The 26,752-nt window shown below is 38.1% G+C and overlaps 1 protein-coding gene across 1 annotated transcript in view; it reads left to right on the top strand.

The window, feature by feature from the left end:
* Window positions 1-2,129: 2,129 nt before the first annotated feature.
* The window catches only part of LOC100374192 (transcriptional regulator ERG homolog), a 42,158-nt gene continuing 17,535 nt past the window's right edge, over window positions 2,130-26,752 (top strand). Inside the window, exons 1-4 of the mRNA XM_078013436.2 lie at window positions 2,130-2,565; window positions 3,449-3,523; window positions 10,235-10,303; window positions 19,277-19,324. Coding sequence (XP_077869562.1) covers window positions 2,496-2,565; window positions 3,449-3,523; window positions 10,235-10,303; window positions 19,277-19,324 — 262 coding nt within the window. The 5' untranslated portion in view covers window positions 2,130-2,495. The remainder of the gene's footprint in view (window positions 2,566-3,448; window positions 3,524-10,234; window positions 10,304-19,276; window positions 19,325-26,752) is intronic.

Genomic DNA, 26,752 nt, shown 5'->3' on the forward strand with positions numbered 1-26,752 from the left:
ATCTTCCAATCCGATGGGAAATTAAAGGCTCACATGCTTACACTGGTCACACTTATTCTCAAACAGACCACATCGTATTTTCGTGATTTTGCGCTTTACTATGTAGAAAGCATTGCGATTAGCTTGATGTATCAATAATGTCCCGAACCTTTATAGGAGTTTAACGGACAGTTAATAAATGAAACGATAAACCGCCCTCTTGTAATTACGTAGTACTTGATTGTACTGAAGCTCATGTCACTTCGCTAAAGAAATTCGGAAAGCTATAAGCCGGCTTGCTCATCTGAACTGTGAATGATGATGTTAGATTACAACGCAAGACCCATCTCCGTGCACGTATGTGTACGTATTCGTGTGTGTCAGCCAAGGCTCTAGTTTTCATCGTTAATCAGTGTAAAGTTGTGATAATGCACACGCCGCTGACAACATCGTCTCCCCTGTGACAAGACTTCCACTGTAACGTCGATTGTAGCCAGTTTGGTAATGACATACCGCAATTTGTTCTCAGACCCGACCTATATGCGTTGTAGGCAGCACGCCTATCGAATTACATGAAGTTGATCTTCAGTGGTGCTCTACTCCTCGTTATATTGTATTTTTCCATTCATTGTACACAATAACGACGTGTTCGTAACTTTCCCTTGGTCGACAGCAGTTACACTGAACACAGTAAGTACTAGTATTGTTGTGTATTGTGCTATCTGAACGACCCTGACTACAATGAACGAGGCATTGCGTGGGGTATCCCAACGTCTATACCGGACACCACACGCTGAGTTATAACAATTGTTACGCAACTACGCCATTTGGATGAGACCTTTGCTCTACCCATATATTTCAGTTTTAGGGGTAAAACAGAGACTCCGAAACAGTGCGCAATTTAAATTGAATATGCTGATTATTTGGGTTCGCTATCCCTGAAATAAATTAAAATACCAGGAAAATACAGCGTTGTGTTTGTTGCGCGGCATCTATGGCTTATTTTACCTCGACAAGTGCACGCAAGCATTAGGTTACTGGTACATCGAATAATGTGAAATATAATTCGATACCAAGTTATCAATACCACGACATCATGACGGGTATATGATATACCAGTGCACGAATGTCTAGGGGCTTTGAATCCGTGAAACCATCTGATATCCTATGAATGAAATATGCGAAAAATAGTTAAAGACAAAAAATAACGTATGTTCATGGTCTAACAGTTGAACTGACCATGTTCACGTAGAGAAACGTGACATTTTATTTGCGTTACAATGAGTTAATTAAACTCAAATTACTGCATAAGCCGACAGTATTTGGTTCACTGGGTTGGGTGTTACATTTCTTGTACGGAACTAAATGTCAATGTGCGTCAACGGGAAACGCTGCGGATGTTGGAATCTCCGCTAGAAACGCGTTGCAGTCAATGTAAATGGGATCAAAACGTGACGACACGCATCGCTGTAAACAACCAAGATTTTCGAAAAGACTAGTTATGATTGGTTGTTATAAAACCCCTTAAGTTACAAGAATTATTTCCATGTCACATCCAGATTCATGCGGTTAAGTTAATTTTATCCTGTAGCAGAATAATTCAGCAAATTGAACATTTGTACAACTCAGATGGAAGAAGGAGTATTTTTTCTCTGCGAAATAAAAAAATAAAAATATAAAATGGTTATATTTGTCGAGTTTGTACAAGTATCTAATTCGTTAACCCAATCCCCAATAACTATTTCTTGACTATTCACTGACGTCATTAATCGATGAACAGATTGTGAAGGAATTCACTTCTACCCGTATCACTGGTATGTAAAGACGGACGTCGGAATACTGCATGTTTTTTATCGCTGTCAACAACATTGTAGTTGTAGTTGTTTTCCCAACTCCGAGCATATCATCGTGATTTTATGAAAATCTGTTATAATTTGCTCTATTTATAAATTAGATTAATACTCAATTAATAACACCGATTTCTTCCAAATTAAGCTTGCGTTTGTTCAATCGATTACAAAATCATAATAATAATAAATCACATAGAAGTATGAAGATCTGGTACAGATGAGGGAGGAAGTGTTATCGAACTGGCTTTGTATTGGATAAATAAACATCATCATGCTAGGGGGTCAGTAAATCTGCATCCCTAGCGTTGATGTCAAATCTTGCATTCTGTCATAATTGAGTGGTTGGGTTCATTGATGTAAAGTGCCCAATATCGTGAACGGAACGACATATCCCCAACCACGCTCCAACCGACAACATCGTGTAGTGACAATTGACGCCAACTTCCGACAGATTTCGATTTATCTGCGTTAGTTCAGTATTTTGTCTCTATCTATCGTCTGTTCCTTCGGTGAAGCCACAAATAACCTCTTATCTGAAAAAAAGGAAACACCTCGGCTCGGAAACAATTCACGTAGCAGTCAATTTTCCAGTCAGCCAAGACGGAGTCCCACGGAAGATCACCGGCGCCGCCGTTTGTCCCCGACTTCGCGAGGTCCTGTAAGCAGATGTCGTCCCAGACCGACTGCGCCAATAGCAGTTGCAAATTCGCCTGTCCGATGTTTCTTACCCCTACAGGTATTTACATTTTTGTTGTTATGACAACCGTGAGATTTACGAAAGAAAGTAAACGATCAAATACAATTATATTTTTCAAACTTTCGTTTATATAAGTTTTTTGTCAGAATGTTCGACAAATACTTCCTGCCAGTCTGAAAAGACGTTGTTGGGTATCAAATTTAGTGCAAGGCACACATAACTACCATCTCCGTCATTTTTTCATGTTATGTTTTGCTCTATTCACTTAAAATCTATAGAATTGTTTTTGTCAACTTTGAACAACAGAAGATTTTTGTAAAAATGAAAAAAGAATTGGCAATATCATTTTCTTATTTAGTATATATTCAAAATTCCCGATTTGGAATGTGGTACACTATTATATATGAATATTTTACAATATTTACAATCTTACCAGCTTGGGGCATTTGTGGCAAATATTTTGGAATAAATCGTTCTGAATATCGTCCCTTCGGTGTATACCGTATCACTTTAACGCGCACTTCGGTCAGTGTGCTTAACAGACGATGGCACATTACTACGGTGTGGTGGCGGTATATCGTATATGAAAACCACGAGATGCACGACTGAGGGGATAACACATACACAACGAAACATTGAATGAATCGCAGTTAGTGTAGAAATGAAAACTGCAGATTTAAAAGTATCATTTTGTTCCGTTGCTCTTGTAACAAAAATACATTTTTAATAATCGTTTGCCTAGTAGTTTCAATTTAAATACTCAGGCTGGATTTGTGTTATTTCTTAGAATGTTGGTATTATGTTTATATTCCACTCAGCGTTCGCCAACATTCCAATATTTTAGATTGGCCTGAGAAAGTATAGAATGTTTTGTTTTATTTCATGTTTTATTGATTTTTCTTGTTTTCATTTTTTTTTGAAGCCGAATCGTCATATGAGTGTTTGATGCGAGAACGTCAAGTCGCATGGGGTGGATCTACGTCATCACAACAAAAAAGTAAGTCCATCACTATATCAGCCATATATATCTAAACATCAATTTTAAAACATAAGACATGTCGCCAACAGGTCCATAGTGTTTTAAGAATTTGTGAACCTATCTGAACAAATAAGTAAAAAATGTCGAGAATACACAAACATTTTTTGCGTCATTAGTTTACCGGTATTCATATTTGTTTTTAGTATTTGTATCTTATGTTATTGAATGACTATTGGAAGATAACCGCTTTCTTCTAAGTGTTGGAAGATTGGATTATTTTTTTTTTAAATGCCTTCAATTTGTCAGAAAATATACAAATTCGGGGGAAATGGAAAACGCAATATTCTACTTTCTTGTTTTTAAAGAGACTCGTCTCACATCCAAACATATATTTGATATTTATACGGCTTGATATCAGAATATTCTCAAAATATGACACACAAATCTCAATTCAAGGGCAAATATGGAACTCAATAATACCCGATTGATTAGGTCAGTGTCTTTCGCTAAAATTGTATTTCTTAGTTTGAGTGTAATTCGCGCTGCCGTTCAGTAAATGCAGTCCGCCAGCCAAGAAGTATGTGGTACAGTGCTTAGACGACCAACTTGAAGAGGAACACGTTACTTCACTGCTGATGTCCTGTTTTAGTAAATACATATTTGATAATTGTCAAAGTAAAGGGGGAGGATGGGTAGCTGAGAAAGATTGGCGTATGCGAAACGGCTTGTGCCTGTGGCTGGCCAAAGATGCAGTGGAGAAAGTCGGGGTGTGTTTGGTTCGCGGTGCACTGCCGCGCCAACCACTTCGCGAGCTGCTGTAATGATACATGCTCCGCTAAAACTCGGTCAACACAAATCTGTGTCGTAATATATTTTATTGTGGTCTTTGTAAAAAAAAAGGTTAATGCTAGTGAGTGTTTTCGTAGATTGTAGTCTTGTCTCTCACTGAAAGCGAACGGCTGCAGCTTTTATCGCTACATGTTATTGTTATTGGTAGTAACGACGCACTTCATTCTTCTTTTACGTTATTACAATTGCATTTAACACCAAAGATAATCTTCGTTGGGTTGGGATATCGAACGTGAATGGTAAATTAAAGAAATAGTCGCAACTGGCGCCAAGGGTTATCAAGCTAAAACGCGCTTCAGTCAAATTATGTAGCATCGACATCGACATGCATCGTGGCATTTATTAGTAACCGTGCAGTCAGTACAGCGCCACTTCACTCAGCGAAGTCAACTACTCTAATCACTATACGGGTATAATCGTGGGTGAAACAGACGAATCGTGTAAAGCCGGTCGGAAATAAATCGTGCTAAGTCAGAAGCGCTTCGTCAAAGCCACGACGGGGGATATGATTTTTAACGTTCGTTCGATGGTAACAATATTATATCCATAATAACGGTCATTATTGTACTTCGTTGTTGTCAATGGCGACCCCATCGAGCCTGTGTGTCGTACCATGAAACTGTTAAAAAGATTTCCACTTTTGTGACAATTTTCGTCCTTCGAAATATGTTCAACTAGCTCCGAGTGTTCCTCCTTTCACGTCTCCCCCCACACACTATCATTACCCGCTGTGTAGAATTTCTCCGGATGATATCAACGCATATTGTCGGTCAGACACCGTAACCCTGCAGTCGACACGACAGAAATGACTTTCTGTTAGTCGATATCGCGGCGCATTGTGAGTAGTAAGCCACCATGACTTTTGGCGAGTTGATATGGGAAATGCAGAAAATCCGATTGTGAGAAATTATTCCGAGCTTTATATTAAAAGGTTGGTAAACATGTATACGTCATGGGTGGGGGGGGGGGGTGATATATTCACAGCAAGCAGTGATGGAAGATTGCGTTCCTTCAAATTTCATTACAGCAAAACTTTGTTTATACATCTACCTTCTTTTTCTCTCTGAACACAAACAGAATTAAATAAAACAAGTTCTTCTATGTGTATAAGGGTTGAATATTGGAGAGAAAGGGTGGATTTATTATCGCATTTTTGACGTGCTTTCTCAAGCTTTTATTTAATGATTCAGGGATAACGTTTGTTCTCCGCCACAATATGTCCATTGGTGCATCCCTATCTTGCTGCCCGCACCCCTCCACGTAACGTATATATGTTTATGTTCGGCAGTCCGTTAAAATACATTTCAGAAAACTGAAACATTTAATATGTATAATAATTACAAAAAAAGAAAAAATATCTGAAAACATGAAATATGTCGCAATGGAAGCAAGAAATACAACACTTTGGAAACATGAAATACATCACTCTGGAAACCTGAAATACAACACTTTTGAAACATGAAATACAACATTCTGGAAATATGAACTACAACACTCTGGAAACCTGAAATACAACACTTCGGAAACCTGAAATACAACACTCTAGTAACCTGAAATACAACACTTCGGAAACATAAAATACAACACTCTAGAACGTATAAGCATGAAATACAACACTTTGGAAACCTGAAATACAACACGCCGGAAACCTGAAATACAACACTTTTGAAATATGAAATACAACACTCTGGAAACCTGAAATACAACACTTCGGAAACATGAAATACAACACGCCGGAAACCTGAAATACAACACTTTTGAAATATGAAATACAACACTCTGGAAACCTGAAATACAACACTTTTGAAATATGAAATACAACACTCTGGAAATATGAAATACAACACTTCGGAAACATGAAATACAACACTCTAGAAGCATGAAATACAACACTTCGGAAACCTGAAATACAACACTCTGGAAACCTGAAATACAACACTCTGGAAACCTGAAATACAACATTCTGGAAACCTGAAATACAACACGCCGGAGCATGAATCAGTTGCATCAAACCACAAGTTGATATAAAATATATTTGAAAAGTTCCCGATTATTCAGTAATTTCGTTTCAGTTTTTTCGTTTCTGGGCAAATATGTATTCTATTGAAAAACAAATTCAATAGAAAAGGAAATCATTTAAATGAGTATGTTGCATCGCAGAAAAAAGACATGATTTCATTGGATAGAAAGCTGTTTACTGACCAGTAAATGATGTTGTGAAATTAGTCATTTTCAAACAGAAAGCACAAAATTATTTAGATATGCAAATAAAAGAAACGCAACGCCACGCAACAAAACGCAACGCATCGCAACTCATCGCAACATAATGCAATTGAGCACAGTGTCATGTAACAGCACGATTCGTAAACCCAACAAAATACAATAAATACAACAGCACAGCGGCACACCCACAACACACACTATAGAAAAGTTACACAACACAAACAGTGTAGCCCAGCACACACAACATGCGTATTGCAACGCAAAATATAGCGCCTTATTTATTGGTACCTAGTCCTCGCATTAGTGAAATATCAGTAGTATATTTTAATATATTTCGCCATTAAATATAAAAATTATTCTCAGTTATAAATTCTAGCAGATCATGGAAGCCATATCAATCAGTTGTATTTACTAAGGTTTAAGGGTATACAGAAGATTATGGAAAGTACACTCCCCTGGTGATATCCAGCTGAAAACATTATAGATGTTAGAAAATAAAACCAATGCGAGCTAATTAACCTGACATAAAAATGGCCTGGAGAGAGGACCCCCTAACTATGTGAATAAAATACATTATTGCCAGTTGTAGTATAGAAGTTACAATAGAGTCCACAGTAACTTCAATCAAAGACTATCTTCTCTATAGTCTTTGCTTCAATGTAACAGCAATGTTTTGTTAGAATATACTGTATACTGCTTCCAGTGTCATGTTGCATGTTGTCTGAGTACGCCATCAACTCTGTCACTTTTTCATCCTCGTTCGTAGCCAATCTCGTTATTATCACTACAATAATCCTCACCAGGAAGTAACAGGTAAATGTTAGATTTCAAATACCACGAGAGTAAAATCGCTTGGATGTAATCTGCGTATGCATAAGTTGGTGACTATATCACTTCGTGAACAAACGTCGAGCGTTGGTGACGTAATCGAAAAATACAGTGCACACACTAGTAACCCACAACTAGTAATTTGTCTTTGGGCAAACCATGTGAATGGTATAATAACGCCTCATTCATTAAAAGAATATTTGCTTCGCGATGTAAACAGGGAAGAAGACAAAAAAAAATACAACAAAAACAGGCGAAGCTACCGCTTTCCACCTGCGGGTCATTGAAATCGAATTTAAGCGATTTTTGGGAATCACAGGGAATAAAGTCAAAGATGAATACATATTTTCAGATTTTACAACGGTAGTTCCCTCCCGAAAATATGTCATTCAAACCCTGACAAATAACTTACATCATAAATAATGCAAATCGGTGTCTACAACACAGTCACCTCGGTGCAGGTTTCTTATGCAACTTAAACGCAAATTAATAAAAAGCAACATTTTTTTCTGAAATTCACTGATGCGTTTTGACTGTTTACAGAGAAAGTCAAATTTTATGTCAACTATATTCTATTTCGGATTATTATTAAGTTTTCAAAGTGCGACAAAATCATTGCTGAGAAATTATTACGGAAAAATACAGCAACATAATAAATATTTCCTGGCATGTGTGTTCGCAGTCCCAAAAAAACCATGTATTATTTGTGGCGCATGCTCAATGCAATCAGTTTATGGTCCCTAATTGAAAACGATAACTCGATAACGTGCCAACATATACTATTGTCATTAAGTTAGGGGGTTCGGTGCATTTAGACTGCGGCGACGGGTAATACCGAGGGCCATATGGGAATGGTAATGGAAACGCTGTCCGGCATCTCCCTTAGGACACCGCAGATAAACGCCAACATTTGGTAACAATGTACTTTATTGTCTCCTAATTGTATTTCCTTTAGGAGTATGTTGCAATTGGGTTATTTAGCTAAATGGAAAATATAGACTTGTCATCAAATTTTGGGAAAGGGTCATCTATATCGTGTTAGTAACCAACCACGGCGAACCGCCACGTGGTGATACCCCCTGAACGTTAATGTCCAACATCGCGGTTTACTCACAAACTCGACTCCATTATAGTGATCTCGGAGGGTAGATATTTTAATGGATTAAAACAGGAATTAAATCCAACGTTTTATCGAGTATCGTGATTGTTTTCGTTGCGTTTTTTTTCTGAAGGAGAGACTCCTTTATTGGTTATCTAACACTGACCACATCTTAGACTCTACACAAATATTTCATGTACAAGCTAACAGTTATAAAAAAAGATAACGCGTTAGAAAGTCAAATTCACTTTACTGCTCACCGTGTGAAAGTCCGTTGAGATATCAAATGAGTATAATTGTGCAACCATTATGTTTTATTACATCTACCAATAATGCCAATGGTGCACGAATCAGAGGTTATGAATTCGGTGAACATTTACTCAGTAAGATGACGGTCATTTCTCAGCATTTATCATGTGTCGTCTGCCACAACACGTTCCGTTTCGGTTAACGTTGTTGGTGGCCATGAATGATTGTTTCACTGAAACGGTTACTAAAATGTACTACCAGTATCCGATAATCTTTCGGTGGGAAACTTTAATTTGTGATGTCGTCTGCGCCACAAAACCTTTGAGATCAATAAGGTTAATGACTAGTGTTGTCGTCGGATTTTTGTCAAAAAGAGTACCTGCCATGTAAGTGTATCATCCTTTAATTGCAAAATCCGCCAAAATCGTTTTATCTTCAACTTTCTGAGAGTATGCCGTAATCCCATTATCCGATTTCCCGCCTAAAGGTCACGTGATAGTTAGTTTAATGGAATTGTTTTACACGACCTTTGGCTGCCGACAAGAACAATTCGATGATGTTTTGATAACATTGATATGTATGTATTCATTTATACACTCCTTCTTCTACGACAGGCAAAAAATGTTATTGAAATATGTAATTACGAATGTCAATACTTATTTTGGGCAGAAAAAATGCCGATTTATTCAGTGTAACCGCTTTTGGTGTATCGTCCTCACTAAAATGTAATCAATATTGCGTGATCTAGACACTACTAATGCGCTGACAAGCTTATGATGATTTGGATCAGGATTATTGCGACCCTACACTGGTGACGACTCGCACACTTAATAGTTTCGAATAGACGTTTTGCCTGACATTTTTGATTTTATGTCAAATTAAAGTCAGATTTGTGAATTCCAGTGAAGAGTAATTTCTTGAAGCAAATTAGTGTGCATACATTTCTTACTTTACCCTGGATCTAGTCGTTGTATTTCCGGATCACTATGTTATCATCCTGTCTTGCTTCCGAAACCACGCTCATGTTTCCGATGCAACTCGCTGTGGCGCCATACTGATGGGATAATAGCTTCATGTCGTTCGCTACAATTTTCCCGCCGAGTCAAATTTATCGAAAATTCACGCATCTTTCCTGTCTTTTTTAAATGCATTAGACTGATAAGTTGAGGTATGGAACATTGTTCGAAAGCAAGTTATGGATTTTTTCATCGTATAGTTGTCGCGCAGCAAAAATTTGGTCGATACGACAATTCCGTGAATTGGTCAATTATAAGATGTATGATAATATTAGAGATAATCAAACGAGTTACTTGAGCAAATGAATCAATCAAAAATAAAAATAAAAATAAATAAATAAACAAATAAATAAATAAATAAATAAATAAATAAATAAATAAATAAATAAATAAATAAATAAATAAATAAATCCTAGATACAGTAATAAATTATGACTATAATCATAAACATTTGATTGTTTCCAGGTTATCAGGCCTCCATTCCACAAGTACCCAAACCGACTATGGAATCCTCGCATTCACATATTCGACCAGGTAAGAATTTATAATAGTTGTATTTGCACGAGACATATACAGCCTTACTATAATACACAGGTGGGTTTTTAAACGTAACGACAAGATGGCGGTCATTTTACGTGTTTCTAGGGGTTTCTAGGGACTGGGTCATCACTGATCCCCACAAATTCAGCGAGTCAAGATGGTGGCAAATTACCAATAATTTTGCACATATTAAAATACTGTAAAATGACTAATTTTCACTGGGTTTAAATTTCTCTGATTTACCGTGACCATGATTTCAGGCATATTCAGTGGATTTTAAATTCACTGTTTTATCATTTAGATAATGTGTTCTATGCTAAATTTCCATTCAGCGAAATAAGCAAAATTAATACCCAGTGAATAATTAACCTATTAACAGTACTCAAATCTGCACCAGACTCGCGAGGCCATTTAATACATTTTGAACTTACATGTATTACCCTTCGTCTGTCAGTTTGCCTTCACCCATGATACATTGCGGTAAATGAAAACGACTATACTGAGATACCGGGTATTCAACTCTTATTCTGGATAGAGTGTGCGTATGCCAGCCACAGATGTGAATAGTCTCTTATCATAATTAAAATCAGAGTCTGTTCATTTGTACAAAATACGAAGGATGTTGCCCCTTATTCTGATATTTTTCTGATAGAAATGTCTTTTAATAACAATACCATATCTCTGTCTGCGACCGGAACTATATCAGAAGCGATGGGGTAGATAGTGGTTTCATTGTGAATACTGTATTGCTGTAGGCACCCAGATGATATGATCATAACGCGTAGTAGTGTATAAAACTACATCATTTTGTGTTAGTCGTAGGTATTATATGAGGTGTCTTCTCGATTTGTTATAAACTACACAAATAATTGGAAGAAACACAATAGTTGCATCACTGTACTGAAATATAATTAGCATCGGTGAGGGTCACCATCGGTGGGGGTGGGCGGGGTCACCATCGGTGGGGGGTCGCCACATAGGGAATGTTTATGGCGATGTACCATCCAACCACAAGGGAAATTTTCCATAAATACGACATGTAATACTATGTCAACTAATAAAGCTACGGTGTAGGAAAAATCAATTATAAATCATGATTCCAAACATTTGCTTTCGTTAATAAGTTATGCCATTTCAGTACGCCAACGAGTTAGTCGGTCAGTAAACCCCGAACAATCCGTAGTAATAATAAAAGCGTTGTTTAAAAATTGATGGTGATTATTGGCGTGTTGGAGTTTTAGCATCTGATACAGCAATTTGTGCATAGATATGATTTAAAATCATACTTATATTTGTTGGACAGATTTAGACACAGTATTTTCAGGATACACGTGATAGTTGTAACATGGACAGCATGACATGAGTGTTAACATAAAGAGTTTTTCAGATTCGTGAAGGAGACATTTCTGATCCTTAAGAGGCCACTCAATAATTACAATAATCTTATGAATATTGTCGCTTGATTTTGTTTGAGAACGCTGTATGGTTACCCAAGTTGAACGACAGTTTGACACTCAGGACAATGGATTCAAGAGTCGTGGCATTCAAACATTAGCCCACTCTGAGAGTGAAAGACGAAATTTCATACGTTGCTTATTCTATGGGATATTGCGTCACACCTCCAGATATTCAAATTAGGATGTGATAATTGTATAATATGTTTTAAAATTATCTCTGAATTCAAAATAGATATTCTGTTTTTCGCATCATATTCACAATAAATTCAAAATGGCATAAATTTGAAATACTCGGGGTTCGCAACGCTTTGAAATAACAAGGGAACCGTCGTGTCGTATCTTCTATGGAGAGAATGGAGAGGCACTTCCATTTAAGATAAACAGTTCAATCATGATGTTATTTGTTTGTATGACATGAGTTATACATTTGTGTGATAAACAGGGTTGTTAATTTTGCTGAACCTCCGCTTGGTCGTGGAAAGAAAACGACGTGGAATGTGAACAAAGAAATACTTAATATTCTCGGCGCAGTGCACTGGACGTGTATTTCCTTATCTTCGTCCCCAATCGCAAAACAGGAATTTCGGTACAATGGGTAAATGCTCTGATTCATCCTGGAACGAGCCCGATATGCATCGGAGTTCCAAAGATGGAATAAAGAATGAGGAACGAGTGAAATTGACAATAAGATATAAATCTTTTTACACCAATTTTACTGAGCATTGATTTTTAGCTTTTTTTCATTCACTAAACTAAAGCCCGTAGATTTTAATTACCATTGAATTGGTTCTGAGTATGCCGGAAGTGACGTGTAAGAGACGCGCACGTGTTTGCGCATTGATATGCATGATGATAGTGTTGATAACGTCATCAGTAGATTGAGTTGGTAGTTGTTCAATAGCATATGTTGTACTGGGTATTGTTTGTTGATTTCATCGCTAAGCACTGATAGCAGTATGAAATGACACATGGGAAACGAACATGAAAGGAAATCGACTTCTCAGTGTAGCAAAGGAAACAGCCAGGAAAGAAATCACGACAACCATCTCACCTTAGCCTCGTTCCACGACAAGTTATCTGATTTGCTAAAGTTTATTTTCAACAGCTGTATATTTATTTCTAAAAATATGATAGCGTCGTTTATTTTTTTCAAAAATATTTACGATTTGATTCATCTGAAAAGGTTGATATCATTTAAATCAGCCAATACGCTTGGGGTGGGGTGACGTACTCATGCACAGCTTTAGCAATGCGATAGTCATACATTTCAACTTTGAGTTATTCTGCTCTCCTCATTAAATCTTAGAATTTTTTTTTCCAATTATCTCTTTTCTACCAAGTGAATCATGCATTCGAAATAATTTAAAATATATAGGGCGCAAATGAATAACTGCATAAAAAATATTTTAAATATTACAATATACTATTATATTAGAATCAAACTATATAATTCGCGTTATTATACAAGACAGAGAGGGCGCTGTGTTTAGATGATAATTATTTACACAGTTAGGGACAGATTAGACTGGTATGTCTGTGAAATTCCCCAAAATATCTCAGCAAATTAGCTGTTTTCTTTTTTTCTCGTTCTAGTTTAAAATGTACCAGCATATTTGTGTTTCCTGTGTTTTTTTTCCACTATTTTGTAATAAATTCAAATGACCGCCATATTGGATTACAAGCCACATAGTATAATTGTATTGAATATTAAAAATAGTTCATAATGTTTTTCATATGTTTCTTACAATGAACGGTGAACTATCGGTGTATACCCAGAATAACGATTTGCGTCTAGTCCTGATATGGTAAAATCATGGTACGGTGGCCAAATTATTTTCTTTCCCTCTTTTTTGGCATATTACGCCCTAAATAGTGTGATACACTTTTCAGAAACCGATACGCGCGTTGACGAGAGAAACATCTAGTTTTGCCGTATCACTCTACGGTTAATTTACTCGGGAAGCATCAATGTCTATATGTGGGATATTTTTCCTTATTTGGATTATCAGTATAGCACGCCAAACTCGACGACATCCAAGTAGATTATTACCACTTTTGAAGGTGGATGTTTATAGTTAGACAACTATCTCCAACCTCGTTCCAGAGAATTATTCTTCCTGTAGGAAATACGCCTATTCCCCAACAAGAATAACATCAGATGAACAATTTGTAAAGACTTCCGTGTTTTGATATCGCATACGGTAATCGATCGGAATAGGTGTGAAACCCGGATGTGAACAAGCGTCAGTTTGAGAAGACAGCTTGTTCCTATCTACGATCATCACGTGACGATCTCTGTTCTATTGTACTAGTATTATACATGAGCGAGGAAACTGCTGCTTCGTCGGCGATCAAGAGCCAGGAATCATCTTACATACAATTGCTATGTTTTAATATTTTGTTTGAGTCCAATAATGTAGCTGTTAATAGTATACATTTTTTGTTACATAATTTCGATTTAAATCTACAACAGAACAATGCTATCTGCTTGAAATCACAAGGCGCGTGTAGCTCAGCACGCGACATGGTAACATTTCATAATAGTTGTCTATTTCAGTTTCGCAGTATGATTTTCGAAGAGTCCCCCGCCATGGGTTAATTTTACGACTATTACTTCCAAACAATGGCATATCAATAGAAATGAAATATTCCGTTTTCCGGCACAAATAATGTGACTATGTTAAATACGCGTTTGTAGACCGACAAGTCAATCACCATGGAAACGATTCAATTCTACATAATAGTAAACTAGCTTAGATTAGGAAGATACCTGGATGTCGATCACAGCATAAGTTCTTGTGGCAGAACAACTTTCAAACAAAAATAGTACGGTTCAACTCTGAGTACATTTTGATTTTGAATGACCGCAAACCAAGTAAAGAACATCCAAAACTATGATGTCACGACAAAAAGTGCGAAACTAAAATTATCTGGAACTGATCAATGTATCTCATTTAAGACAACTATTATACATAATTATTTGTTATGTTTGAATTTTACTTAGTTGTTTCAGAAATTTGAACAACTTACTCCGTGTTACATTAAAATCAGCAGAAAAAGTTTTTACTGGCTAGAGAAGATCCCTGGTAACGCACTTTCCCATAATTCCCTGCGTCTTTCCCCCATTGATGACGGATTTGCGTGGAACAGAGATTCCATTAAATATATTCAAAACGCTTGCAATTAATTTTTTGCAGATATACATTTTCATTTTTAGGCAGCAGGGTCAAAGGTAAAACTAACCGTTATGCAATTACTAGTATAAACATACGTGTTTTTCTGCCAAAACGTTGTAATTGGTCGAGTTATTTTAAACCGTCATGTGATCATATGTTTTATATAAAGCCGTCCAAGCCTAAATTAAATTCAGTGTATGTACTAATAATTTATTTTATTCTTTATTATTAATTTTATTATTCTTTCATTATAATTTTAGCTATATAAAACATTATATGCAATATATAATGATATCCACCTTTAATTACCACTCGTTTGTTGCATATTATAAAGTTTGGTAATCTTTAAACTAACAATATGGCCGTTTTCCGGAGTCCCGAAGTCACGGTGGACGACGGGGTATGATGTTCGATGTAATCTCCATCATTTGCTAGATGGATGTCACCTCTATGTGTGAATTACATTCATCACAATATCTTGAAAAATCACCCGAAGGCGACAATCACTGTAATTGTCGTCCTTCTGACGGAGATGCGGAAACGTAATCATGTCATCACCGTCTAACGGTGGAGTTGTCTCCCGTATAGAGGGATATGAGGTCAACACGGTACCCTTCACAGCTGCCCGCCGCGATCCCAAATGAGTGTTATTAAAGAGGAGCATGGACACTAAATATGGGGATTTTTGGAGGTTAATAGCTCATTTTATCCGCCCGCGTGTCTACTGTTGACGGGAAGAGTAATGTCATCGAACGATCGGCGGAGGGAGGGGGTATTTGCGATAGCTGCAAACATGTACGAGAAACGAACACAGTTATTCTGGTTGATCGAGCGTAGCGGAGATAAATCCTACAATCACTTTTCGATATAATGTGATTTTATACTTAATTCAATAGTTCTATGAGATGGGACAACCAGATACTCAGTAGCCCGCTTGAGACTTCAAAAAAGCACAATCGGTCTTTATTTCTCGGCAATAGATAATTCCCACTCCCCCAGGGGATGCTGATTGGATTTGGGCATTCCCAACACAGGCTGCTATAAGTCACGTGTCAGGTTACTGTTTAAAGTCGTTGTCAGTCAATAAGTCAATCCCGACCGTTAAAGGTACTTTGAATATGATCACGTGTAATTGAAATATATACTATTATGGTAATATTGTCAATTAATTTGTCTACATGGACGTAAAACGCACAAAATATATTATGGTGTCTGATCGGATATCGGATAGTTGGTATTATATTTTAGTTTGCTCGGGGAGAGCTACTTCTGATTATGAAGCGTAGCCTTGAAATTAAGCCGTATTGCCGTAACTAATTGACTCACAATGCTGTTTTGGGTCATGTTGATTTCATTTATTTCGTCTTTTTTTCGTTAATTGAGCACAAAAACGATTAAAGGCAGCCGCATTTAATACGTACGTGGTGTCGCCATGTCGGAAGTGTCGTCGGACACCAAGCGTACACCAAACATGGCAAAGGGCCCGGAAAACGAAGCAGCATAGACCACAATTAAAGTTAAAGAAAATATTCACCACTTGCCAATATCTCACCACTTTGTCTACCTCAGATGACCAACTTTGTACAAACTGTGTCATCATACCTTTGTGACGTAAAAAATATGGACGACGAACTCCTGATTCATAGATTGGTGAAATCATAGATTAATAACAGAGATCGCATCCCACCCATAAAAAATATATTTGTTGAACATAAAAAAAGTAAAATTGTTTAAAATTGTATTAGTATTATTAATCTGCCAAATTCAAAGTCAAGACAGAACTTTGAGGAAGTGTTACAGAGCTATGTGAGTGCCTTGAATCTACGTCATTAGATTATTTTGGTGCACATCAACTAGCTTAAAGCGAAAAAGCCGTCGGCAATATAGCACAACCGAATCTAGTTGCTAAAACGGCGAAGACGGTGCAGAGAATTGAGGTAATTGGAAACCCGACGCAAACACACAAGGGAGATGGATAAACGACGGTTTGCAAACAAAATTAACGTAAATACCATTGTAATCGGTGTTCGTTAAAAGGCGACTAAACGACTAATAAATATAGCGGACTGGGTGACCAGTCCATGTAAGCGATTAAAACCACCCGCAGGGTCTGTGCTTTGACCAGTCAGTTGCCGCGCAGTATGGGAAATCGTTATGTCGTATTTCAACTTAATTTAGTTACTCAACCCTCAAGGCACGGCGGCATCCCAGACTGTAACATTCAGCCGTTTTAGCAAAATCATTGTCTAATTAAATATAACATTAATTGTTCCAGAAAACCTTTTAATGACCGCTTACTTCACGGAGCGTTAATGATAACAGTTGCTGTATGCTTCGTTTACCTGCTCCGTTTAAAGCACCGATCACAGTGTGGCGATGCCGCTTTTTTTTTTTAACTATCTCCCATGAAAAAAGGGTCCAAACTGAATCTAGCCGATTAGGAATATTGAATATTCAATTTGTCGTCTCTATCAGAGGAAAGGACACATTAGTATGGAAGTGAGCTTGACTTTGCAGTGTAGTAGTCGGCAATAATCACGACTGGAGCCCCCAAATCGTCTTTCCCAGTCGTCACCGGTTTCCTTGCTAACTGGAAAACTAGTTTCCGTATCGACTTTTCCGTGAGTGTTTATCAGGAAAAGAGATGACAATTGCATTGGTGGCGGTAACTCGAGCAGCTACGGAAGGAAGCATGCCGGGAAACTGAGTCGGTAGTCAACGCTTTGAACGCAATGCTACCTGCAATAAGTTGCATGACAAATGACGCAGTGTATACTAGTATACACACATGTCAATAATTCAACTCCTTACATTTATCTCAGGTCGGATTATTATATTGTTAATTGTATTGAACAAATTGGGGGTCAAGTTGATAGTCCAATTTCGTTATCAAAAGTAAGAACATTAAAACCCCACAGTCGTCGTGGAGCACGCGTTTCGAATACTGGAAGTTCAAAACACGCTGTTTTACATGCATTCAAGTTGTATACATCGAACGGCACTCATATCGAACACGAGACGGTGTGAATGTAAGGATGATCGTAGCTAACATTCTTTGTGATTTTGCGTTTTAAATCCCAAAGAAAAGACTTTGGGATGCCCGAACTACTACTTTTAGTTATGAACCTTAATTGTATGCACTGGTTTTCCCATGTTCCAATCTAAAATAACCGACAAAGTAGGGATTAACGCTTCGTCTCGCAATTCGCAAAGCCTTTTACTCCCTAAAATATCAAGAATTTGTAGTGCTTTCAAGTTTTGTTAACAGTTTTGCGACGGGGTGTTTCACGTGAGCGCGCTTCGAAGTTTGATATCATGACGTTTTTGTTTCAGTGCGTTTCGTAGTTTGATTTCAGTGCGTTTTGTAGTTTGATTTCAGTGCATTTGGTAGTTTGGTTTCAGTGCGTTTCGTAGTTTGATTTCAGTGCGTTTTGTAGTTTGATTTCAGTGCGTTTTGTAGTTTGATTTCAGTGCGTTTGGTAGTTTGATTGCAATGCGTTTCGTAGTTTGATTTCAGTGCGTTTCGTAGTTTGGTTTCATTGCGTTTTGTAGTTTGATTTCAGTGCGTTTAGTAGTTTGATTTCAGTGCGTTTTGTAGTTTGATTTCAGTGCGTTTTGTAGTTTGATTTCAGTGCGTTTGGTAGTTTGATTGCAATGCGTTTCGTAGTTTGATTTCAGTGCGTTTCGTAGTTTGGTTTCAGTGCGTTTTGTAGTTTGATTTCAGTGCGTTTGGTAGTTTGGTTTCAGTGCGTTTCGTAGTTTGATTTCAGTGCGCTTCGTAGTTTGATTTCAGTGCGTTTCGTAGTTTGATTTCAGTGCGTTTTGTAGTTTGATTTCAGTCCGTTTCGTAGTTTGATTTCAGTGCGTTTCGTAGTTTGATTTCATTGCGTTTCGTAGTTTGATTTCAGTGCGTTTCGTAGTTTGATTTTAGTGTGTTTCGTAGTTTGATTTCAGTGCGTTTCGTAGTTTGGTTTCAGTACGTTTCGTTGTTTGATTGCAATGCGTTTCGTAGTTTGGTTTCAGTGCGTTTCGTAGTTTGGTTTCATTGCATTTAGTAAGTTGTTGTCATCGCGTTTCGTTTTTCTCGCTTTCAAGGTGCCGAAAGGTAACGGTATTTTACGTCGTGATGCTTATTTCTAAAATCTGTGAATATAAAAACCATTTTTTTACACGGACTGCATAATGCGTCACATGCATGGACCAGTGTCGAACACGGCGCGGCAAAGCAACTCATAGCATTTTACCCGGATTATGAAACAGCTGTGATAAAAATATTGTTTCCGTAAAACCTGGGTAATATGTTTCTCATGTCCTTCTATTATTGTATTTTTCAGATCCATATCAAATGTTCGGCGCGGCAAGTAGCAGACTAGCTTCGTCAGGTGAGTTTATTGTCAAACATGTCAACCAATTCTCGTGAAAAAAGGACTATTTCTATCCTTAATTCAAACGACAATAGATGTATTTGGTGAAACTCTGGTTTATCTTAATAAATGTTGCAAATACAAGAACATTTGCGGTTTAGCCCACTACAAAAATCCACAGGACTTGAACAGTGTGATAAATAAACTATGAAATAAAAAAACAAAAAACAACAACCTTTCTGATTAATTCCCAAAGTGACAGCGTCTGGTTGTGTAATTACGGTATCTGAAACAGTAAATGTGCGCGTAACCCGGGGATACAAACGTGATTTAAAGTAGGAAAAAAGAGCAGGGCACGGGAAGAGATGCATATCTTGATTACCGGACGATAGCAAGTACCACTGTGAGGCAGATCTGACATCAATCGAGTCTGGTCGTTTCCTGTTTGCCAGAGACTCTCTTGAAACATGCACATAGTTCAATGAAGATGTGTACAGATATGATGACATATTCTCCACGGGAGAAGGGGTGGAGTCAACTAGGAGTCTACCCCAGCGGCGGGATATTTCTGTTCCAAATCAAATACTTTTTATTTTATGTTAAAAGCACAACTAAATATGTGCAGTAAGTTAAACTAATTAGGATATCCTCCTAATGAAAGATAATGCCCCTTCTCGTTGAAAGATTAGAACGCAAGCTGTTGACAAAATTGCCCATCGTCGTTATTGCCACCGTGACTTCAAAAACCATCGCCGTTATTTTAGACTTTGCGACCTATATAACGTCATGAATCAAGTACATTTGAGCGTTCGATCTTGTCATCGGTCGAGAAAAGACCAAATGACGGAATAACATCAACAACGAATCACAGGGCAATGAAACTGTAAAGCCATCCGAAATTTTCCGGTTTGATGGGCATCTTTTTGTTGTCTAACCAATATTGAATATAAATCACTCTCACGAGAGTTGACTGTAATAATATATACACCGCTAATCCTGATACGAAGTCCGATAAACTTATTTGTATTCTAGATTCAATTCCCTGGAGGTCTTCTCAAACCTTCCGCCACTCAGCTATCTAATCTACATCCGGGATCCCAATATTCACATACTCCGATTCAACTCTGTAGTTAAGTTCCATCTACGAAATTACAATGCTGAATCCATCGATATCTGATCATCTTGTGTCCATATACGCCGCCTTTTCTGGTTTCGAGAAAACACCAGAATCAACCTAATGTATGTGCGGTTCCCTTACCGAGTCATTTTTTTTCGGAAGCGGAGTTTACCCACTCATGTGATGTAATCGTGATGCATTATGGATACCAAAAGAATTGAGATTTAAACGCCCCGATCCAATACTTGAACTGGAGATCGGATACTAAGTAACACAAAAACGAGGCCACCACGATACAGAACGCTACCAAGCTGATATAATGTGACTATTCTCGTTGTTGCGATAGATGGGAAGTGTGTCGTCAGGCAAACTGATTAAAATATAATCTATGTTTTTGGCTTTTGAGTATATTTTTCTCTCTTTTCACGTGAAATTTGAAGATGCTAGAAAAAGCTTGTTAAACACACCCTGTTTTAACCAGATATGGTCGTTGCGAGTTACGTACGCGGCACAGCTTTTAACTAAATATTCTGCAGTGAAAATAAAATGGGATTGGGGTCGAACTCAACATATTGTGTCACGTGATAAAACTAAACCTTTATGGACGACATTTTTGGTCTAAATTTAACAACGAATTTATTTAAAAATTCCATAAAATTGTGCACAATGTTGCATGTGAATGTTGGCGGCAAAAATGATTATATACGTATATGTCCTGTACTATAGCACTTTAGTAGTTTCAATTTAACATATTATCAACTATATTAAACAGAGATGGAAAAGTTATGTTTTAAATCAATGACTATGATGAATATCATTAAAATGGCAGTACAGACTGATTTATCTTGATATCTTAGAACACAGTCAGTGTGATAGATTTAATTTGACAGTAAAAGCCATGATACTGTTATCGGGACTGGGCCTCAGTTTCGTCATGTCCCCAGGCGGCTGCTGATTGGCTGACAGCTACCGAGCAGTTATCACAGTTAATACCGGGGATGTAAAGCTATCTCACCTGTCATTGGGGTTGTGGCGTGACAAACATGATGAGGTCAGAGGTCAAACCCTCGCCTCGAGTAAGTTGATCGCGTCTATTAGGACTCAACTATGGTAGAAATATTAAACACGAAAAAAGGAAATTGGGATTTTTAAAAAGTGTGAAAGAAACACCGTCTGAAACCGTTTTCAAGGATTACGTCATTAATCACGTGGCATTACACAGTGGCAGACTATATATTTTCAACATTTATGAGCACGTTCAATAGAACCAGAAATATTCGATTCTAGGATCAATTTTGGGTTGTTATTGTAATATTACAACTTTGAAGGAGTTATTTAATTATAGTCAACTTCTTTGTCTCCGAAAAATCTCAAGTTCTTATCACAAGAATAAAATTTGTTCTCGATTTTCTGGCGCGTGTTGTTGTATCAACAAATTGTAGGCTTGTTCTAATTGGTTGGTGACGTTGATGGCGCGGACGACCAACGTCTCGTGCATACAATTAAATGAACTTCTGCGGGATTTGTCACTATTTCAAATCAAATATTTACCTTCTGTCTGGAGTGGTGTAATTTATAGATATTTAGAGGGTCGTTTCAGTGTGCATTGAAACGACTGGCTACGAACGAGACAGCAGAATGTGTGACGTACTCGGTCAGCGGTATCATGTGATGCTGAAAACCGCGGGTAGTATAGGCCGTCACGCTTGTTTATTTTCTGTGCGCGTGCGCAGTAACTGTTGTCCAGAACCGGTCGCTTGCACTTGAAGATAAAATAACGGATTGTTGTCTGTTTCTGTTATTATATATAACACAACTTTTGGGTAATGTTGTAGCAGCAGATCGCGAGCCTGTGTTGATCAGCAAGCGACTTTTGTTATCACACATGTGCATGCTGTTTGGCAACAATGTAAACATATGATGTCACAGTGCGACGGCATATATTGCATGTATCGCGCGGATATATACAATAGGTATCGCATGGATATACACAATAGGTATCGCTTTGATATACACAATAGGTATCGCATGGATATACACAATGGGTATCGCATGGATATACGCAATAGGTATCGCATGGATATACACAAGGTATCACATGGATATACACAATAGGTATCACATGGATATACACAATGGGTATCGCATGGATATACACAATATGTATCGCTTTGGTATACACAATAGGTATCGCATGGATATACGCAATAGGTATCGCTTTGATATACACAATAGGTATCGCATGGATATACACAATAAGTATCGCATGGATATACACAATAGGTATCACATGGATATACACAATAGGTATCGCTTTGGTATACACAATAGTTATCGCTTTGATATACACAATAGGTATCACATTGATATACACAATAGGTATCGCATGGATATACACAATAGGTATCGCTTTGGTATACACAATAGGTATCGCTTTGATATACACAATAGATATCGCATGGATATACACAAGGTATCACATTAATATACACAATAGGTATCGCATGGATATACACAAGGTATCACATGGATATACACAATAGGTATCGCATGGATATACACAAGATATCACATTGATATACACAATAGGTATCGCATGGATATACACAATAGGTATTGCTTTGGTATATACAATAGGTATCGCTTTGATATACACAATAGGTATCGCATGGATATACACAATAGGTATCGCATGGATATACACAATAGGTATCGCTTGGATATACACAATAGGTATCGCATGGATATACACAATAGGTATCGCGTGGATATACACAAGGTATCACATGGATATACACAACAGGTATCGCATGGATATACACAAGGTATCACATTGATATACACAATATGTATCGCATGGATATACACAATAGGTATTGCTTTGGTATACACAATAGGTATCGCTTTGATATACACAATAGGTATCGCATGGATATACACAATAGGTATCGCTTTGATATACACAATAGGTATCGCATGGATATACACAATAGGTATCGCATGGATATACACAATAGGTATCGCATGGATATACACAATAGGTATCGCATGGATATACACAATAGGTATCATATGGATATACACAATGGGTATCACATGGATATACACAATAGGTATCGCTTTGGTATACACAATAGGTATCGCTTTGATATACACAATAGGTATCGCATGGATATACACAATAGGTATCGCTTTGATATACACAATAGGTATCGCATGGATATACACAATAGGTATCGCATGAATATACACAATAGATATCGCATGGATATACACAACAGGTATCATATGGATATACACAATAGGAGATAGAGATAGTGAGAAGAAATACAACTTTAACAGAAATCTACCAGGTTTGAAAGTTGGAAACGGTAGTCTTGACTACCATGCGAATAAACATCATTAATGACGTCATACTGGGCCCAATAACCGGAAAAGGAGCAATTCACTTCACATCTCACGTGACTGGGAATTTGCGTTATATGGATATCACATGACCTCTTGGGAGAGCAACAATTAGAAGGCGGTATTCGCTGATTTATCCGTGTTGGCAGAGTAATGAAGAACTTGGCACCTGTAATGACCACACAGGAAATTAACAATATCATTGGTTTCCAGCGACGTGTGCGCATTCATTTGCGCATGCGTACTTTGATTTGATTTTAATATGATTGCATGGTGAACAAGATACTTACGTCGTTAACACATTCCTCGTTAGTTTCTAATCACAATGTGATTAATTTAAATAAAATGGTTATCACAGTGTTGAATTTCATGAAACAACGCCAAGGTCTACGTAATTGAATCGAATGAATCGTGAATAGCAAAATCTACAGTAACAACATTCAAGACCAATTACGTGATCCAGCATCGTCCCTCCACCGGGAGTTATATTTGCTGCTGTTTGGAGGTACACATAACGTACAAATTTTCCCGACGTAAAACAAAACTATATCAACTATTCAAATTATTTTTATCTACCATCCTTGTTAAATATTTGAAAGCTTTATAGCATAACAATAATTACAAACGTATAACTGAGAATATCGCAATGATGCAACCATACAAGAACTATCCCAGTGACGTATTGCAATATGCGACGATGATTGCGTTTCAAAACCATCGCTTAATAAACCAGACGGAGAAATCTCGTAGCATATTGGCACCATTGTCACGTGACACTACACGGTCTTTTACCTTGATTGGAATAAACACTCAAAGCTGTGATAAGATAGTCTTCAAGGAAACCTCACACGGTACAGCGGCAATGATATTACAAGTGGTTTCCACGGGAAGGAAGAAACACACTCATCTGAGATGTGTTCTCCATGACGCATTGTGTGGCTTCTGGAGAACTAATATAACTTATTGATGTGGCCGTGTTGCTGTTTGACGCAACTCGTTATAAATGTATCTACGTAGAGCACTATAAGGGCGGCAGTCGTCGTGCCGCGTCCTGTTTGATATGGGACTCATAGCGACGTATACAACGCGTGTAAAATATATTGTTTATTTACATGAAATTCGAATACGTGCTGCACGACGACCACCGCGCTTATACTATAAATAAAATCCACATAGACAACAATGTTAAAACACGAACAGCCGGGATATTTTTTTATTCAGAGCCAATGAGTTAAGTACTCATAATTTAAAAACATGAAAGAGTGTGAGTTTGTGTAGATACAAAAATAAACATCCTGTCTAACAGCAGTGTTCATATCGACTCATATTGTTGCGCGCTCCTAAAACCGAATTCCGATTTTCTTGTATGAAGCGTTGTAAGTTGGGCCACCCCACTATCAAGTCTCCCTGTTTATAGTTTACTATGACACTTTTGCTGGTGTTGTTGTTTCGATTGAATGTGCGGGGTGGTAGAGGCAATAGTCAGACCTGTGTTCACATGAAATGATACCGCCCATAGAGGCAAAAGTCAGACCTGTGTTCACATGAAATGCTACTGCCCATAATGGCAACAGCCAGACCTGTGATTCACATGGAATGGTACCGCCCATAGAGGCAACAGCCAGACATGTGTTCACATGAAATATGGTACCGCCCATAGAGGCAACAGTCAGACCTATGATTCACATGGAATGGTACCGCCCATAGAGGCAACAGTCAGACCTGTGTTCACATGGAATGGCACCGACCATAGAGGCAACAGTCAGACCTATGATTCACATGAAATGGTACCGCCCATAGAGGCAACAGTCAGACCTGTGTTCACATGGAATGGTACCGCCCATAGAGGCAACAGTCAGACCTGAGTTCACATGGAATGGTACCGCCCATAGAGGCAACAGTCAGACCTATGATTCACATGAAATGATACCGCTCATAGAGGCAACAGTCAGACCTGTTATTCACATGGAATGATACTGCTCATAGAGGCAACAGCCATACCTGTGATTCACATGAAATGCTACTGCCCATAATGACAACAGCCAGACCTGTGATTCACATGGAATGGTACCGCCCATAGAGGCAACAGCCATACCTGTGATTCACATGGAATGGTACCGCCCATAGAGGCAACAGCCATACCTGTGATTCACATGAAATGCTACTGCCCATAATGGCAACAGCCAGACCTGTGATTCACATGGAATGGTACCGCCCATAGAGGCAACAGCCATACCTGTGATTCACATGGAATGGTACCGCCCATAGAGGCAACAGTCAGACCTATGATTCACATGGAATGATACCGCCCATAGAGGCAACAGCCAGACCTGTGTTCACATGGAATGATACCGCTCATAGAGGCAAAAGTCAGACCTGTGTTCACATGAAATGCTACTGCCCATAATGGCAACAGCCAGACCTATGATTCACATGGAATGGTACCGCCCATAGAGGCAACAGCCAGACCTGTGTTCACATGAAATATGGTACCGCCCATAGAGGCAACAGTCAGACCTATGATTCACATGGAATGGTACCGCCCATAGAGGCAACAGTCAGACCTGTGTTCACATGGAATGGCACCGCCCATAGAGGCAACAGTCAGACCTATGATTCACATGAAATGGTACCGCCCATAGAGGCAACAGTCAGACCTGTGTTCACATGGAATGGTACCGCCCATAGAGGCAACAGTCAGACCTGTGTTCACATGGAATGGTACCGCCCATAGAGGCAACAGTCAGACCTATGATTCACATGAAATGATACCGCTCATAGAGGCAACAGTCAGACCTGTTATTCACATGGAATGATACTGCTCATAGAGGCAACAGCCATACCTGTGATTCACATGAAATGCTACTGCCCATAATGACAACAGCCAGACCTGTGATTCACATGGAATGGTACCGCCCATAGAG

The sequence above is a fragment of the Saccoglossus kowalevskii genome, chromosome 5 (genome assembly GCF_978046115.1).
Source record: "Saccoglossus kowalevskii chromosome 5, keSacKowa6.1, whole genome shotgun sequence".
NCBI lineage: Eukaryota > Metazoa > Hemichordata > Enteropneusta > Harrimaniidae > Saccoglossus > Saccoglossus kowalevskii.